Source organism: Cervus canadensis, chromosome 2 (assembly GCF_019320065.1).
Source record: "Cervus canadensis isolate Bull #8, Minnesota chromosome 2, ASM1932006v1, whole genome shotgun sequence".
NCBI lineage: Eukaryota > Metazoa > Chordata > Mammalia > Artiodactyla > Cervidae > Cervus > Cervus canadensis.
Window position 1 is genome coordinate 73814019 of NC_057387.1, and position 20148 is coordinate 73834166.

At 40.2% G+C, this 20148-nt stretch overlaps 1 protein-coding gene across 1 annotated transcript in view; it reads right to left on the reverse strand.

Annotated features, from left to right (window-relative positions):
• IL12RB2 (interleukin 12 receptor subunit beta 2) overlaps nucleotides 1–20148 on the reverse strand; it is a 79710-nt gene that overhangs the window by 52939 nt on the left and 6623 nt on the right. Inside the window, exons 2-7 of the mRNA XM_043461016.1 lie at nucleotides 15795–15906; nucleotides 14003–14290; nucleotides 9379–9493; nucleotides 7212–7396; nucleotides 5827–5969; nucleotides 4076–4226 (exon numbers count right to left, since the gene is read on the reverse strand). Of these exons, the coding sequence (XP_043316951.1) occupies nucleotides 4076–4226; nucleotides 5827–5969; nucleotides 7212–7396; nucleotides 9379–9493; nucleotides 14003–14290; nucleotides 15795–15870 (958 nt within the window). The 5' untranslated portion in view covers nucleotides 15871–15906. The remainder of the gene's footprint in view (nucleotides 1–4075; nucleotides 4227–5826; nucleotides 5970–7211; nucleotides 7397–9378; nucleotides 9494–14002; nucleotides 14291–15794; nucleotides 15907–20148) is intronic.

A 20148-nucleotide genomic window follows, 5' to 3' on the forward strand; every position in this document is an offset into this window, starting at 1 on the left:
ACGCCAGAACAGAAACTATATTCTTTCTTTCTCTTTACCTACCTATGTAATTTTAGAGCCATGAGATTGAATGAGGTCAGCTGGGAAAAGAAAGAGACACAATACAAAGCCCTATATATTGAGATTAAGAAGAGAAAGATGGCCAGCAAAAAAGACTGGGAAGAACTGGCCAAGGGGGTAGAAGAAAAATCAGGAACAAGAGATTTCACAGAACTCAACAGAAGCAAGTACTTCCTGGAGGGAATAGCTCTTTACTTCTACTGCAGTACCTTGGAGACCGCATGCTCCAGATGGTAGAAGGCCACAAGATTCCCTTTGGGCTTTGCAGCTTATTCTTGGTGCCATCTCTTCCAGGAATTTTCCCTGATGTTCCAAGATAGACTGTAAGTCCCTGAATCTGAGGATCTGACTGGCTATCATTGTGTCTGAGTACCTGGCATAGTGCCTGACATATACACATTCCTCACAGATCATCCAGAGAAGTGTTTTTTACTCCCCACTGGCTTCTTTTGGAGGGTTTCATGGAAAGCATTTCTTCCCATTGGAATGATTACCATCTTGTCAAATAATTAAGCTTAGGCATTTACTTCTTCCAGGGTAGGTATTGAGCTTAGAAGAGGCCACAAGAATAAAAGAGGGTAAGGAGACTCATTGGATCTTAAACATAACATTTTCCCTCTATTGAAAATGTTTTTAGCTAAGTCCCTTGAGAAGACAAAGAACCATTCATTCTCATTTCCTCAAGTCTTAGGCAAAAAGACACAAGCATGATATTTTCAAGTTTAGCTAATTTAGGAATCAGCAAACTATGGCCCATGGACCAAATCCATGGTTCCCTATTCCCTGTTTCTGTATAGCCAGTGAACTAATAATAATAGCTTTCACATTTTTAGATGGTTGACAACTAATCAAAAGAGGGATCCTTTTTAGTGACATAAAAATTTTATAAAATTCAAATTTCAGTGTGCAAAAATAAAATTTTGGATACAGCTTTGTCCATGTATTTCTAGACTGTCAATGGCTGCTTACATGTGATAACAGCAAATTTTAATAGTTATGGCAAAGATCATAGGTCTGCAAAGCTGAAAATATTTATTATTTCAGCCTTGGAACTTTCTAGAAAATATTTGCTGACTCCTAAGCTAGACTTACCATCTTGCTTGCTAACAGGTGGTAAAATAACATCTAGTATTTAATTGTTCACACCTAACCCATCCTAGCAATTGTTTAAAATCACAAGTGAATGAAAATTGTCTAGCTTCTCAATGGGAAGATGGGTGGATGCAGTTATGTTTTTTCCCTCTTTGGGGATCTCTCACCAATTACCTATGCCATCACCATGATGGGGGAGGACTGCTCCTTTACTGCTCTGGCACTAGTGTGAGCGTTTAACACTTCCTTTATTAACTGCCCACAGTCAAGTTTACCAAGACCAAAGATACAAATAACACTTTGAAAAATGATGAAGAATGAATAGCTAGAAACACTTAATTGTTAATGTAGCTCTAAGGAATGGTTCTTTCACCTTTATTTTGGAGTCTCCTCCTAGGTGCTCAAAATGATGAGGAAGCAGGGTACCCCAACACCTGGACATTTTCTCAGGCATGTGAAGACACTATGCAACCCAAACTCAAGACTGTTTTCCCACTAGAAGCAAAATATGACTGCTCAGAAGCAAAATATGACTGCTCATTTCCCAGTATCAGGCCCACATTTGATGTATACTGATTGCTGGACTGTCTTCCTAAGCATAGGAAGTGGTTTCCTTCCACCCCTTACTTAGTGGTCATTTTTTAAATGTTCTTCATGGAGGACTGTGACAAGAGTTTAATTTAATGACATGGAGAAGGGCCATATGGAGTGAATAATGCCTTCATTCTCTGCTGACATGCTATAAATAACTACACCCAAACCACTAAGAGATAACATATTGCACTGTTTTGAGTAGCCAAGGCTACAAAGAAAGAGCTCTATCATAATAACATTGCTCAGTTTTAGACAGTAACTAAAAAAAAAAAAAAAGCTTACTAGTATTTTTTTTAAATGCCAAGTTACATTTGCATACATATCCCAAGGGTTAAAAGGAAGAAGTGTTTAAAAAAATTTCACACCTTTTAGGTTTACATCAGTTGGTGTTTCATACAGAAACTGATGACAGAAACAGTGGTAAGAGGTGAAAACCATGAAGCTTAGAGTAAGAGAAAAGAGATCTTACAACAACCCACAGAAAGATCAAACACAAAAAAGGGAGATTCAGACAGAGAGGAAGTCAGCAGAGCTTGGTCAATGTGGCGTATTTCAGAGTATGGGTTTCTCTCTTTGTGAATGTTTTCAACTACTCTGAATAAGCCAGCTTCCTTGGTTCAATTCATAACCATCCACGAGTTCATAAACACAACAAGTTGCTATATTCATTGTTATGGTGGTGGTTCATTATATAGGATATGAGAAAGTTACCATTCTGCCTTGATGGGTTTTCAATTCAACAGATAAACACTTGAGAAAAAAAGAAAAAACTTTTCACACATCTCTAAACAGGTCATTATCAAGTGTGAGTAAAAATGACAAGAATTTATGAGCCCAGAGTTTCCCTATTTTATATTTTAGCTTAATGTGATACAACTTAACTTCTCAGACTATACACTACCTTGGACTTGGACATAAAATATGGCCTATATCCAAGAATTTTATCTGTATAATGTATATATTCTAATCCTTAAGGCATTTTAAAAATGCATCACTTTGACATGTGTGACAAAAGGATAACAGGAGTAAGCTGTGGATTTTAAAACTGACACACATTCAAAGAGAGAATAGTGGCTCAACGTTAAAACATTGTTATCATAAAATGAGAGGAAAAATTATAATTTGTTGAATGAATTCATTTATAAACATTTTTAGAGAAATGAAATTACTGTTAAGGAAGTGTATACAATTATTCTATGATTTATATATTATTTATTTGATTAATAGTTTACATCTTTGAAAGTCATTCAATGTCATCAGTTACCAAAAATCACTAGTAGCTCACAGAAAATGAATGTAGCTTAGTCATGAGGCTAGTTTATATGCACAAATACCTGTAAGTTTCACAAATAAGCACTTAGCTTTTCTGCCATTAATGGCTGAAAATCTCCAGATTATAAAGCAATGGATTATATGCCAATTATATTTCCTCTGAGACAGATTTAGACAAATTATGAAGTTGTATATTGTATCACTGAGTGCTTTCGAAAACTAATACTCAAACGGCTATTTCTTATGTCTCCAAAGATTTAGAAGAGGCATAAAATTCATATAAACATTTTTTCTTTAATAAAATATTTGATTCAGTTCAGTTGCTCAGTCGTGTCCGACTCTTTCCGACCCCATGAACCGCAGCACGAACTTCAATGAAAGTCATCCCAATAATTATATATAAAAAAAAAAAGCTCATCAGACTGAAAATATCTTTGACCTCCTGTTCATAGCTATGGGCAGTCTATGGTACTCATGTGAGAAGTGAGTATCAAAGTTTGAAGAAGTGCAGGGCTGTAATATTTGGAAAAGAGGATTGTTGGATGTTAAACTTTATTTTAAAATGTTATGTCTCCAGAGACTACCTTTTCCCAAGCTTTTAGTATGGCTTGTAAAGCCATATTAATTTTCATAGAACCCAAAAGGCAAGATGCATCAAGGTTTATTGATAAAGGAATGAAACTAATTACTAGTCATAGCTTTGTGGAATAAGAGAGAGTAACTGAGATAGTAAGTGAAATAGAAGTAAAAGATAAAATCAAACAGAAGCATAAAGCTTGTAACCAATGTGATAATATGTGACAAACAGGAGTAGGACTTAACTAATGTCAAAAATTTCCAAGAAATATAAACATATCTCCCTGGACAGCTTCAATACTTAAGCTGATGTTAAAATGAGCTTGTTAATTAATGCACTGTTTTGATTTAGTATCAGTACTTTAGAGTCTATTCTAAGGAAATTATTACATCTTCCTCTCTCTCTCTCTTGTCTTTCACACCTTTTATCCACCCCTCCTTCCCCGACCACCCCCCCCCCACCTTTTTTTTGGACACGTACCTTCTTCTGGTGTTTGTGTTCGCAATGATTCACTCCAATCACTCCAGCTACCTTTATAAAGATGTAGCTTAGAGGAAATCTGAAATTCATATTCTGTAAAGGGTTTCAGATCCAGCAAGTCATGTCTTCCTTTGGCATTTGTGGCATTAACCTTGAAACCAACAAGATTTTTTTTAAGTGCCTGTTAATACTAAATTAATTAAAATAAAGGTAAGAAAACCAAACTAGATAACCCTTTTTACTTTTCAAATCTGTCATTCAATGAGAAGAAATATAATGACTGGGTTACTGAATACATATGATGTTAACCTGAAACAACAGCGTCTCATTAGAGACACAAAGACAAAAAAATTCATGGATCTAACAACTCATCTATATAGATTCCAAGGGGGATCCAGAAACCAGCTATAAAACAAGTAAAGACTGAAAATTACTCATTTTCAAAAAGGCCTTGAAAAAGCTTATTTCTAACTAGATATTATTTTTTATTTGGCCACAATTAGAATGCAATGAATGTTTTAACACAGACATAAAACTGGCTCCAAACAGAAAAATTTAATTATATAAGAAAATTATTAAATGGCATGCTGCAGTCCTTGGGGTCGCAAAGAGTCGGACGCAACTTAGTGACTGAACAACAACAATATATAAAAATTTAATTATTATACCTTTCTATATGTGGAACTAGGGCTTCCCTGGTGGCTCAGATGGTAAAGAATCCACCTGAGTTGGGTCCCTTGGCCAGGAAAATTCCCTGGAGAAGTGAATGGCAACCCACTCCAGTATTACTGCCTGGAGAATTCCATGGACCAAGGAGCCTGGTGGGCTACACTCTACAGGGTCACAAAGAGTCAGACATAACTGAGCGACTAATATTTGAATAGGGTAAAAGTCGCTCAGTCGTGTCTGACTCTTTGTGACCCCAGGGAATAGTCCATGGAATTCTCCTATGTGGAGCCGATCCTTTGTTATTATTATAGGCACTATATTTTACCAAAATACTGGAAAGAATAATAATCCTACATTTTTATTGTAAAAATTTAATGTTCAATACTATATCAAAGTGTAAAGTTTTATCTTGGAATATTCAATTTAGATAAGCCTCTCAACATTCCCTAATATTTCTTTTTCCAATAGGTTAAAAAATTACTAGAACGTGAGACTCCCTGCTGGTGTAATGGCTAAGACGCTGTGCTCCCAATGCAGGGGGCCTGAGTTCCATCCCTGGTCAGGGAACTAGATCCCGCATGTGGAAACTAAAACCCAGTGCAGTCAACTAAATATATAAATAATTTAAAAGAAATTACTAAAAAGTAATAATGGAAGTAATAATGGGGTATGGAGTAGAACAAGGAAAAATGAATCATTTACTAGAAATAAATCATAGAAAATTAGTGTGGATTTACAGAAGCTTATGGCTTAAAAAATTTCAGCATCAGTGATCAAACTTTAGGATATTTGTTTTCATTTTTTTCTTTTTTTTTGACACATGGTTTATGGGATTTTAGTTTTCCCACCAGGAATCAAACCTGGACCCTTGGCAGTGTCCTAACCACTGGACTGCCAGAGAATTCCCTAAGATACTTCTCAATAAACAAGTGTAAATGATTGACTGATATGTCTCACATGTATATGTGTACTTTTGGGCTAAATATTCTTAAACTCTGTATTTTGCTGGTATGAAAAAAGACATCTGGGCGGTGCTACTAAGAATTTCTCCCTGGTTTCCCCTTCACTCTAGAGACCATTACCATATTCCAGGATCTGCTGTTAATGGGCCGATATCTGAGTCGATTGAGCAGCACCAGCCCCTCATCTCTCCACAGAAGGGTACACCTGTTCACGGAAGCATTTACAAATTTGATCCTGATGTCCCACGGAGGAAGAGGCCTCACTGGTAACCAGGACAAACAAAAAAGTGTGAGTCAGGCTCCTCAACTGGAAATTATAACTACATGAGCTATAAAGAGTTGAACAAGTCTCATTTCTAAAATGCACAGCCGCCAACTTGGTGAAACAGATGAGTAGTCCCTCACTTTTAGAAGGAAGAAAAAATTGGATTGACTTCTAAATCATTAAAGTAATTCCCTTTAATCTTCCCTAAAAATCTACCCATTTTTATACAGATAAACTACCATAAACATCATTGATAATTTGGATTTCATTTAATTCAATGATTTAAAGAAAACCAATGTGCCAAACCCAAGAGTTTCAATGGCTGAGAAGGTAGAGATGTGGCTAGTGGTGATCATGTCAGAAGGAGAAAAAATGTTGGTAGGAATAGTCATAGGAAAGAGACACAGCAACAGAGGAATAAGAGAAGAAGAGGGAAAGAAGGTGGCTAGAGATGAATGGTCAACGTAAAGAGAAGGAAGGCAAAATGGGCAAGATTGTGATGGCAAAATGTATAGTAGACGCTGACGTACATCGTTTACTGTACTGCACAGTGTGGATGTGTGTGATGCAGTGAGATGCTTTGGGAAGAGAGAAAAGAGACATGTGGTGTGAGGCCAGAGCTTCAGGCAGGCCAGAAGCTCAGTGTTACCTGGGAATGCCTGGAATTTGCCTCTGATTCAACTGGGCCAATTACATTTGCTCAGAAATGTGCTGGGACTGGCTAACTCCAGCGCCCAAGCTGATGAGAGGGGTAAACCTAAGTATTCTCTGAGGAAGATGCATTTGGTACACAGATACACTTTACTTATGGTTTGCACCTGGCTGCTTCAGCCCTGCAGGCCCACACGCAGCCTTACCTTAGAACAATGGAGTAGCCGTGACCCTGAAAAGACACCTCCACCATGATAGGCTTACACTAGGCTTCTTGAACAACCTCACATGACCCTCTCCTCACTCAGAAAGTATCACTGGCAGCCCATGCCTTCACAGGATCTGAAACCAGCAGGCTCTTATTTTTCCAACACAGAGAATAATGTTGCATATTCCATTTTATACAACCATGTCTCTATAGCGCTAGAGACCTACATCCTTTGCTTACATCAAAGACACATCTATCCTTTGTCTATGCCTACTGGCCACTCTCCATGAACCACTCTCCCTTTTGAAACCATCACACAAGTGATTCTAAAAATAATGTTCACAGGCTAAGATCAACCTAAAAAAGTGAAATAATACATACCTATGTCCAACAGTGTGAATGAGGATGGAGATGAAGAAGCACTCCCAAGACTATTGATAGCAGTAACCTTGACTGTGTAACTAGATTCAAGTGATTCAGGGGTTAGGTTGATTTCAAGGTCCAAATGATCACAATAGTGATCATTACATTGCTTTTGCCAAGTTAAATTTTTTGGTCCATTTAACCTGTAAATGAAAGATGCTTGTGTTTAGCGAGACACTTTATGTGCTGTTGCCTCCTTTTAGCACAAAGGAGCAAAATGTTCAAGTATCGAAAATTCTTGATATGTTTTATTAGGGGATATGCCACGGGGATATTTGTATTCTGTGGTCATAAGACCACAGTTAACCCTCTTTTTTTTTTTTTGATAGAAATGAAATGCTTTTTGACATTCATATGGGTGAGTAATGATCTCTACACTGCATGCATGCGTGCCCAGTCACTTCAGTCATCTCCGATTCTTCGTGACTCCACGGACTGCAGCCCGCCAGGCTCCTCCGTCCATGAGATTTTCCCAGCATGAATGCTGGAATGGGTTGCCACTTCCTCCTTCAGGGCATCTTCCTGACCCAAGTATCAAACCTGCCTCTCTCCTGCATTGCAGGTGGATTCTTTTTTTTTTTTTTTAATAATTTTATTTATTTTTGTTTGTGCTGGGTCCTCGTGTCTGCATGCAGACTTTCTCTAGTTACAGTGAGCAAGGGCTACTCTTTGTTGCAGTATGCAGGCCTCTCATTGCAGTGGCTTCTCTTGTTGCAGAGCACAGGCTCCAGAGTGTGTGGCTTCCATAGCTATGGCATGTGGGCTCAGTAGTTGCGGATCCTGGGCTCTAGAGCACAGACTCAATCGTTGTGGCACATGGGCTTAGTTGCTCTGAGTCATGTGGGATCTTCCTGGATCAGGGATCGAACCTGTGTCTCCTGCACTGGCAGGCAGATTCTGTACCTGCTGAGCCATCAGGGAAGCCTTGAATCCCGAAATCATGGCTGACCTCTTTGCTCCTTAGGACTGAGTCAATCATCCAGAGGATCTATGGCCACCTTGGCATTTACTTCACAGAAGTGCCAGATCCAAGTACAGATCAGAACCCTAGGCCCCACTTCCTTTCCCCTATCTCCTCCTCACTTAGTCACAGCCCTACCAGCTAGATCTCTGGATGGGATTACAGAATTAATTCCAAGGCAAAGAATTTCCCAGACTCTCTCTTTTCGTAAACTCTCAGGTCAGATTGTTGCTGTTGTTCAGTCACTAAGTCGTGTCCAACTCTTTGTGACCCCATGGACTGAAGCATGTCAGGCTTTCCTGTCCTTTACTATCTCCCAGAGTCTACTCAAATTCATGTCAATTGAGTCGGTGATACCATCCAACCATATCATCCTCTGTCACCCCCTTCTCCTTCTGTCTCAATCTTTCCCAGCATCAGGGTATTTTCTAGTGAGTTGGCGCTTCACATCAGGTGGCCAAAGTATTGGAGTTTCAGCTTCAGAGTCAGTCCTTCCAATGAATATTCAGGACTGATTTCCTTTAGGATTGACTGGTTTGATCTCCTTGCTGTCCAAGGGACTCTCAACAGTCTTCTCCAGCACCACAATTCAAAAGCATCAAGTCTTTAGTGCTCCACCTTCTTTCTGGTCCAACTGTCACATCTGTACATGATGACTGGAAAAGCCATAGCTTTGACAATGTGGACATTTGTTGGCAAAGTGATGTCTCCACTTTTTCATATGCTGTATAGGTTGGTCATAGCTTTTCTTCCAAGGAGCAAGTGTCTTTTAAAAGGTCCTTTGAAAAGAAAGTCCTCCAGGGCTAATGCAAAGCTACCACAAAAAAGAGTCTATTTATAAACCTTGACCCAAGAGTCTGCAACTGCAAAAGAGAGAAATTTAACCCTAGAGAGCAGTCAGTTTAACCCTATACAGCAGGGAAGAACATCCATAACGTGGGCCTTGGATGCCCTGAAGAGATCTCTGAGTCAGTCCTCAGGCCTAAGACATAAGTTCTCACACTTCAGATGAATGAACCAGTTTTACTAGAATTTTTTTCTAAGTATCTAAGTATCTGGAGGTGTTTACTGCTTCTTCTCTCGGTAAAGCTAGAACTGTTAGATACTTCTAAATGTCATCTAAGAGAAGACCTACCAAAAAGCTGCAAATATAGTCTTACTCACTGTAAAGTGTATGCAGTATACAGGTGGGTGTCTCGTCCTCTGTCCCAGGCGCAGGTCACAGTTCCACGTTCTCCCTTCTGTATACAAGATAAGTTTCGAGGCTGTTCTGGAACAACTTTTTTAAAAAAAGAATAGAACTACCTATTTGAATCAGCACACATGTGGTATTTCAATTACATTATTGTTATTTGCCAAGAAGATAACAATACTTTCCCTATGTCTCCCATACACAGATGAGCTGGGAGCTATTTCAAATCCCATCAAGTTCAAATGTACCTCCCAGGCATGAATTTGTTCTAATAACAATTGTAATAATAGTGGATATGGATCAAACACTTACTATATGCCAAGTCTATACTAAGTATTTTATGAGTGGTTTTTCTCAATTGGACATTATAGCAGCTACATCAAGTACATACTATTATTATCTTAATTTTATCAAAGAGGACACTAAGAGATGAAGTATCTTGCCCAACATTACAAAACTATGAAGTGGCAGAATCAGGGCTCCAGCCCAGGAGTGGCTGACTTGAGTTCAAGCCTTTCACCATCATATTCTACTATTTTCCCTGACAAGTGAACATTCAGTGCTAGTTCCAATACCCTGGGTGATGATGAGTTTACATTTTTAGAATGAAGCTCATTCAAATATTAGAAACTTTTAAAAATTAGGGGCTTTCTTTCTCCATTGACCTGAAATTTATTGCCAAGGCACGTCTATCCATTGGCCCTAGTCAAGTCCTCCTGGGATGTACCACCTAAATCTAATTTCTGCAGCATCACTGAAGCACTTAATGAATATTTATAAATTAATTCTTTATGAACACAGAGAATGAAAACCTTCCATGGACCAAGCAGCAGCGTTAGGTGTAGAAATGCAAAAGTGTACAAGGTAGGCATGGCCCCTTCTATCATAAGGTGTATATTTTTAAATGAAGCCACTTCATAGTCAAAGACAGAACTTTAACCTCCACTGCTACTCTTATTCGCAGCAGTACATGGTATCATCAACTTCGTCTGTCTAGGGTGGGAGCTTCTGCATTAAACCAGGTCACATCTTGACATTTCTCGCTGCCAGTTATAGGCCAAGCCGGTGATTGCTGGTCCACCTGCCTTCCAGCTTCCAAAACTTTGTTGCTGTGTCTCCCCTCCCATTCTTTTTGTCCTTTAGGGTTTGTGCCTCTAAAAAACTTTCTTTACTGCATCTTGGCTTTATTTCAGGGGGATTGAAAGTAAATACATGTGTACAACTACCATCATTTCTCCAGTGCTTCACAGGGTCTTTTGATGACCAAATAAGAGAGTGATAATACACCTGACACTTTCGCATGATGAAAAAGTTAGTCTCACTTTCACCCTTACTCCTAAACGTTTGCAGAACATCTCACTTTAAAGACCATAACTTTTACTCACAAATCAAACCAACTTATTAAATGTGAGTTCCCTGGACCATGAAATCAAGGTGTCTACTTCAGGCTGGGACATGGGTTGGGCAGAGACTGTCTGTCCCAGGGTAAACCAGACCTAATTCTCTTCAATATAAATGTATAATAGCTGAAGCTAAGAAAACATCAGAAATCAAAGCCTCTGAAGTGAAAATGGTTTACCATGTAATTATTATTTGTATTATGTAAATATTATTTGCATTATTATGTGTATTATTATTATTTTCAAAAGCCCTACTTACCATATGAAATAAAAAGTCTTAAAAAATAACGTTCAGAAATACCAACAGCTAAGCATATATTGAAAACAACTAAGCAATAATCTACTGTCTTTCATTTATTTTCTTGGTTGTCCAAATAAGTTGTGGCCCAATCCTCTGAGGTTAAGTAGAGCCCTGGTTGTTTAGTTACTGCACAATCTGGATGAGCTCTGGGCAGCAGAGAAGCACAAGCCCAGGAGGGGGCCAGAAAGAAGAGGCTTCAAGGCCATCTACCCATTCCCAATCCTGAAGAACCAGTCACTTTTATGACAGGTCTACTTGGGGTATGCAATGTCACTCTGGACTACCACTTATCACCAAAGAGAAAATAGGCTGCCCAGTTCATCACCAGATAGAATTAAACTTACTGCACCAGGTGAAACCAACATTCATTGTGTCTTTTCTTGGAATGACTAGTCGTACTCAGAAAAAGGTGTTGCTTCCAGTCAGTTCTTTACCTCAAAGGTGCTAAACTTGTTCAAAGAGCAGCCATTTGATGGTGTGGTTACCACCTGAGCAGGCTGCACAAGCAACATTCCAGCATCGCTGCCCAACTGAGCTACACCAGGGCGGACGTGCCTTACCATTAGATCTCCTGATGCTAGCAGTTGCCACAGATGCATGCACAACCTCTGGATGGAAAAGGAAACAAATGAAAGGGGCTATGGCACTCTCATGCATCTGAGCAAGGATGGGAAATGGAATGGAATGGCTTAAGGACATCTGCAAAGACACTGACTTCCAAGGCCATCGTTAGCTCCCTAAAAAACCCACCTGCAGCACTGTGAACACTTGGAACTGACATCACAGAGCTGAGAATGTCTGATACCAACATCGTATGTTGGTCTATAAGACGGTGAATTACCTGGATAAAATATTGAGGTGTTCGGAAGACAAAGGAGGTGAGGGCAAATGGTGTTTTTAAGAAAAAATTTCATTTTGCCTATAACCAATACTTTATTTCCTCTCAAGCAAAACATGCTCAGCCATTCAGCATACTGCATACATGAAGAAAAGAGTAAAACCAATGGAACTGCAAACCTAGCTCTCATCACTGAAGTGCCTCCTAGGTACCTGGTACTAGATTAAGCACTTTGCATCCAAGATATCATCTAATCACCACAACCATCTTAGGAGGTAGGTGTTAGTATCTTCATCACACAGATAGAGAAACTGAAGCTGAGAGAACTGAAACTGTCTAAGAGTCCACTGCTAGTGGCTGGGTTGGTATTCAAAGCCCATGCTCCTTTTGCTACATCACAGGCTGTCAGAACTGAGATTACATGACCCATCAGAGCTGTGAAGAGGAGCCCCGGAGCTGGAAGAGGGGTATGAGACCTAGTTTATGCCTCCACACCCCCAGTGATTTTCTTAGATATGCTTGGTGTTCTGCTCAATGCTTGTGGTGGCCCTCCGGGAATTACTGCCTGGCACCAATCATGTCCTTATAGATCAGGGATCCTCAGTCTCCAGGATCTAATGCCTGATGCTCTGAGGTGGAGCTGATGCAATAATAATAGAAATAAAGTGTATAGTAAATGCAATGTGCTTGAATCATCCTGAAACCAGCCCCCCTACCACGGTCTGTGGAAAAACTGTCTTCCATGAAACTGGCCCCTGGTGCCAAAAAAGGTTGGGGGCTGCTGTTACAGGTCACAGAGAAGAGGCTTCTGTCTTTCCTGATAAGAGTCACACTGATCTCTGTACCACTCTCGTTATGACAGGGACCCTGTCCGTTCATCTTAGCCAGCCAGCCTGCAGCAGCAATTCCTCCTGCTCTCCACACACCTCTCACCTGCCAGTTTGGAGCTTCCCAGGAACCACAGAGGGAACCACAGAGGCACCGTGTGCCCTGGGATGGCTCAGGGCCTTTGCGTGCTCACTGGCTTGCAGGGCTGGACCTTCAAAGATGCAGACTACAAGTGGCAGGAAGGTGAGCTGCTGGCTCACCCTGCGCACTGTGGCTCAGGTTGCAGACGCCAACTCTTAGTTCTTACCCCTGGCGGCGGCGTGGAGAGACCCATAGTGCAAGCTAGAAGTGCGGGGGAGTTGGTGCTCTGTGGGTGAACTTTGACCTACACCAGACAGTTCTCTCTTTCACCTGTCACTCTATTGCCATATGTTCTTTCTGGGGATGTCCCTAGTGACCAAGCAACCAGCTGTATCTTCCGGTGATGCCGTGGCCAGGTCAGTAACTTAACCACCTCATGCTTGCTCCACTTTTTTCCTGGTTCACTCCCTCACTCTTGCTTCCCTGGAACTGGACAACTCCTCTCCCACTCTGAAGTCTTAGTACATCAGTTTTGTCTTAGACAGGTTTCTAGAAAACCCAGGGAAAGATACTAAGTATGATGATAGTTCTCTCTTAACATCTGCTCAGTATAATAATCAGTGGTCAGCAGTGAAGAGGATGGAAGAACTATTTTTTTTTTTTACATTAAGTCAGAGAGGGGAGAAGTGTTCAGCCTTGGGTATCAGCCTGGACTGCACAAGTCAAAAGAGATACCTCTTCTTTTTAGGAGGCTGTGGCTTTGAGCAAACTCTTGTAAGTCAAAAAGGCACGTAGATTCAGATGCAGAAAGCCGGTTTCCTGATTTTGGAGTCCAAGGGCAACAGGTAAATGGTCTTAATGGCCAAAAAGAGGAGAGAAAGAGAGAGGCAAGGGGAAGGATGGAAAGGAGAGGGGAGGGGAGGGAAGGTGAGGAGAGGAGAGGAGAGGAAAGAGGAGATTTACTAAATGAGATCCCAGTTCTATTGATTTCTGGACTTAACACATTGAGGTACTCATGTTACTAGGAAGATTAAATATATCCTTGAAGTGGGAGAAGAAAGAACACTGTCCTCTACTTGGATTTCTGCTTAATACATGTCAAATACCAGAAGATCACAGTCTCTAGGAACTCAGAATGGAATGCTCACCACCGACGGAGATCTCTGCCCCACATATTCGAATCTCGTCACTGCTGCTGCAGGCCAGCTTGCAGACAAACAGGGTTGTGCCCAGGGGAAGACCTGTGACTTGAGAATTGAGGGAGTGACCATGGTCAAAATAAATTCTTCTGTCGAACTTGTAGAGGATTAACTTGCTAGAACTGGAGGACGGCAGGCAGCCTTGTTTGGGCTTCACAGAGCAGGAAATGTTGACAGCTGATCCTAATGAAATGACATGGGAAGGCCGCACAGTCACGTCCCCTCTCTTGCACACATCTGCAGTAAGATACAAATGCAAAAGATGAGTCGGCACGTAAGAAACCTATTTCAGTTGGAGGGTCTTTGTACATTTCCCAAAGCTGGATAAAACAAACGCCATCAAATCATGGAAATACACATAAGCCACGTTGCTCTGGCTCTATTGGTGAAGCACAGTGAGGACAGAAGGCAACTGTGTTAAAGTCTAACTGTACTTGAACTAAAGTATACATCCTTTTCAAAATAGTAATACTATAACCAGAACTATAAATAGGAAAGTGGTGAGAAAATAGGGTTGGAAGAACATTCAGGAACACAGTTCTAGGAAAAGCCAATCTCTCTTACATGCAAATTATTCACCAAACTACTAAAAAGTACTTCCCAGAATAAATCACATTTGTTTCCCTGCCCATTTACAACACTTACTTCAATACTCATACCAAAATGATTAAAAAGCTATCACAAACGCTTAAAAGGCTACTACAAATGTTAAAGGGCACATTTGGGAATAATCCCCTCTTGCTATATTAGGGGTATAAAGTATATGTAATCCATAGCCTTATTTTATAATAAAGAGAAAATATTTAGGGGCTCTGGTATGTTTGTAGTTGGAATCAGGGGTGGAAATTAGGTCTTACCATGGTATTCCTCCAAGATATAAGACCCTAGGTAGGATGAACCACTCTCAATACAGCTAATACTAAAGCACACAAAAGTATTTTTCTTTTAAAAAGAGTTCTCTATATTATTTTCCTTATGTCAGGTCCCACAATAAACTCTTAAAGAGAGGTCATTCTTACTCTCCAGGTGGTTCTGTATATATAAATACAACAGCTAATCGCTAATTAGCAGTTTTTGGTAGTACTCAGTAACTGCTGATGAAAAAAAAACCCTTATAGATTCACCCTGAATTTTTAGATATGATATAAAGCCTCCACTGAAAGTCTTTCATGAATTGAAAATTGCTTGGATCAACTACCATAAACAACTTGGTAAAAAGTTACTTAAGTCAAATAAAGGAAATATTAAATATTTATTTTAAATGAAAAGTTTCCATTTTTATTTTCAGCAATAAGTCTCTTCCTCTCTCTTACTTTTATGTTTGTTTTTTGTTTCTTTGATCCTAATGGGTTAAAAAGTACAAAATAAGCTGCCAATAAAAAAAGCAAAGAAAATGACAGCCATTATTTTCTTTTTTTAGCAGAGCTGAATCCATCCATGAATACTCTGTTAAAATTCACTTCTGTTAAAATTCACTATAACATAAAACATCCATTCATGATTCCTAACCTGGTTACCTAGTCGCTTTCTTAAGAACAAAAGATATCACTGGAGTTTCAATCATTAATATAATGAAATAAAATATGTATTAGTAACATACTTAGAGCCAAACTTATCCACTTAAACTTGACAGATTGCCTTAAAAAGACCATCAGAACATTTATTGAAAATGCATATTTCATCTATAACTGAGAATTTAAACCAAAAATTCTCCACAGATTAGATTACAGAAATATCTTACCTATTTTTGCCTTAACTAACAGCAACATGATGATAAAAATAAGTGCCAGTGAGCACCCGCTAACTGTATGTGCCATGAACAGTCAATTCTGGAATACACCTCTGTATGTTTCCTTGTGAAAGAAGACAAATTCATTCATGTTAAATACATTCAGAAAATACCACAATCAAAACAATTCAGAGGGCTTAAAATGCTCCTTTAATTTTCTCTGTGTTGTTAAGAGACTTTTTAAAAAAATGATGTTTAAAACCAATAAACGAAAAATCTTAGCCACCTCTAACCCCCATGTCATTTAAGTTTCTCGGGGTCAGCAAAGAGTAGGCGAAGAGATCTGACGTTTGGAGTCCTTTAGAACTGGGTTTAAATACTTTGAGCCTATGGGCAAAAATCTTAAGCCTATGGACTTAATCTTCTGAGATTCAATCCCACACAAAGCTTCTTTCCTTCCAAACAAGTCTGTGTCATCATAGTCAAATGTACTAGTGTTAAAATTCCAAGAGTAGTGAGAATTTCTGATCTAGTCTTGTGCTCCTGGACGTAACAGGAGATTAAAATGTGGCTCATAACCACTACTACCCCCCACACCCCAGAACTCAGTACAAGACTGATTTCCTTGGCAATAAAAAAAGAATTCCAAGGGTTCTAAGGGGGCTGTTTCGGTTTTCCATAAGTTCAATTTTACTTGTTTGCTTGTTTATTCATTACTTATTTATTTTACTGAGTATTTTTATTTTAAATGATTTGGAAAATGCAAGTTGGTGATTTCTGTTTGTTTCCAAAGATAAACCTAAGGAACAGCTCTAGCAAATTCTCTAAATTTTATCAAAAGTGGGCCAGAAATTCATGAAGCAGGCTGAAAAGCTGTGTGATGTTGGGCCATTGGCAACCAGCCAATGGAAATGTCCACCTCTTATTCCCATGCCCAGAAATGTGCCAGAATGCCACTGGAAAGCCTCAGAAAAGTTCACTTATTCATTCAACAGTGATGGTTACCTTTCATGTGCCAGGCACAGTGTTCAGTGCTAGAGGTATTACAGTCTTGCTCTAGCGGGCTTCCCGGAGAGCATCCCCTAGTTTATTTGACTCTTGTACTTCTAACTTAGTCATTACTCAGGGAAGCCTCCAAATAATATTAGCATCTTTTCAATAGCATCTTCTGGTGGCTCATCCTTTTCCTCCTGACTTGAAAGTCTTGGAGGACCTCAGCACTCAAGACATTTTTTTTTTTCTCTATTTCTACTCTCTCCTGAGGGATTTCATCTGGTCTCTTGGCTCTCGACACCATCTGTATGCTAGACTCGCAGATGCTTATCTTCAACTAAGACACTGCAATGAGTGCCAATCTCCTATGTCTGTCTCCTTGACATCAGTTCTCAGATGTGACTGCTCCATATTAACATGTTCAGATTGAACTTTGGTCTCCTTTCTCCAAACTTGTTCTTCCTCCAGCCCTTTCTACCTCCGGGAATAAAATTTTTATCCTGTGAATTGCTAAAAAACCTAGCTGTCATCCTTCATTCCACCCTCTCATACCCCACAGCCAAATCACCACTAAGTCTGGTCAATTTTACCTCCCGAATACATCACAGATCAGTCCTTTCACTGTCCTCACCCCAGTCCAAACCTCAGTTGTCATCTCTCCCCCAGATGACTGCCATAGCTCCTTAATGTGTCTCTCTAGTCCATCCCTGCCCCTTTCTAAGTCATTTTCACATAGCTGGCTACCTTTTAAAAACATAAATTGGATTATGTTCCCTGCTTTGTATCACCTCTATTTAAAACCCATCAGTGGATTCCCCTTGCTGTTAGAAAAAAATCCCAAGTCCTTACCATACATGACTATCTCAGCCACTGGCTGGCTTCACATCGCCCGTCACATCATTTGCTCTAATTTTTTACCTTGCTGCTCTGCTTCATTCACATTGGCCTTCAGACTGTTCCTTGAACAAGACATGTCTTCTGCTGCTCCGGGGACTTTGCACTTTTCATTTCCTCTGCTAGAATCCTCTTCCCCTGGCTCTTAGTGGCTGACTGACTTACATCCTTCAGATCTCAGATCATGTGTCACTTCCTCAGAGAGCCCCTCCCTGACCACTCAGCCAAAGTGGTCTTGCCCAGTTCCTTTCTATGCATCACTTTACTTACATCATAAAACAATCTCCTGTTTTGATTGCTTATCAGTCATCTACCTTTCTGTTAGAATTTAAGTCACCATGAGAGCTGGAACACTGACTGTCTTGCTCGCTGCTGTATGTAAGCACTTGGCCTTGGAAAAGAAAGGCCTTATAAGCATTGAAAGAAAGAAGGGAAGGAGGGAGGGAGGGGGAAGGAATATGAGTTATAGAAAATCCCCTATAAATATCCCTGTGGGCCCTGCAGCATAGTGGTCCACCAAAGATGTCCATGCTCTAATCCACAGAACCTGTGAATGAATACATTGTGGTACATGACAGAGGGACTTTGGAGATGTGATTAAAGTTAGGGACCCTGAGGTACGGTGATTACCCTGGATACCCAAGTGAAAATCTGTTTGTCTCTTAGTCATGTCCGACTCTTTGTGACCCCATGGACTGTTGCCCGCCAGGCTCCTCTGTCCATGGGATTCTCCAGGCAAGAGTACTGGAGTGGGTTGCCATTCCTTTCTCCAGGGGATCTTCCTGACCCAAGGACTGAAGCTGGATCTCCTACACTGCAGGCAGATTCTTTACTATCTGAGCCACCCACAAGGGCCCAACCTAATGAGTCCTTAAAAGTGAATGAGGGAGGCGAAGAATTGGTCAGAGAGCCGTGATATAAGGACTGTGGCTGCTGCCTTTGAAGATGGAGAAAGGGTCTAAGGGCCAAAAAACATGGTGGCCTCTGAAATCTAGAGATGAATCTCAGTTTGCAGAAAATACAACATGTATTCTCTGGGTCTCAGTTTAAAATGTCGAGAAACACTGACCTAAATTGAAATCTGACAGTTCAGCTCTCTCTAAATCATAAAGGCCAAGGTCATGGCATTTAATGGCTTCTGTGACTGGTAATTCCTGTGTTCATCACCAGCTACATCCACCACTACTGACATTACTGCCTAGTAACAGTGAGCTGCTCCTGGTTCCCCCCTACATCCCATACCACTCCATGCTACTGTGTCTTTGCTATTCTCTTACCTTTCCACTGTTCTTGGACTGCCTAAGTCTTACTCATGTATCCCAACTCAGCTCAGACACTTTTTATTCTGTCATTTACTCATTAAATAAGAACTTAGCAGTTTCCAGGTGCCAAGGACTTGAGAGTGGAGAAAAGACAGAGTTTCAGCTTACATGGAGTCAACATTCTGGAGTAGGTAGACAAAGAGTAAATAAATAACAGATACATTCAGATAATGACAAAAGATTAAGAGAGGCTAAGGGGAGAGAGTCCCTGGGAAGCAGAGAAGCTGGACAATGAAGGTGTTTCTAGGAGGTGAAACTTGAGCTGCGATTGGCACAGGCCAGCTGAAGGCTCAGAAAGACTTTTCCTGGCAGAATAAATATTGAATGCAAAGCCTGAAGGCAGAGGAACAGGCTTGTTATGGTTGAGGCACAGAAATAAGGTCAGAGTATCTGGGGAAAGTAACTGTGTACAGAGTCATATGAAATGAAATTGTAGAAGAAGGCAGGAGCCAGATCTGCCATGGATTTGTTTGCCATGGAAAGGAGCCTGGATTTTACTCTCCAATCAATGGGAAACCGCTGTGTATAATTAGCGGTTTAATTTATTTATTTAACTGGGTTTTAGTTAGGGTGAAACAAGATATGAATTATATAAAACATACACACAAATACAAAAGCAAACAGAAAAACTAGTCTTGGCTCCATGTATGGAGGCTGGAGCAGAAGCAAGCAGACCAGTTAGGAAGCAACTGGGAACACCCAGGTAGGCAATACTGGTGATGTGGACCACAGGGATAGCAGCAGAGATGGAAAGAAGTAGCCAGATCTGACAAGCCTTACTGATGTCTTTTGGCCAGACTGTATCTTGTATCCTACTTGTATCTTCATAGCATTCTGGCATCCTCCTATCGTAGCACCTGCCATAGTAAGTAGCACTAATTTCTTTAGGTATCTGCCTGTCTCTTCCATTATCTTGCAAGCTCCTCATGGGCAGAAGCCACAATTTGTGGCATATAGAAGACATGTGCTTGCGAATACCCTGGTGGTCCAGTGGTTAAGACTCTGTGCTTCCAATGCAAAGGGCACAAGTTTGATCCCTGATGGAGGAACTAAGATTCATGTCACATAGCCAAAAAATAACTATTTAGGACCAACACTGTCCACATCCAGATGGTGATGTTTAAAAATAAAAGACACATGCTGAACTGAATGAAACT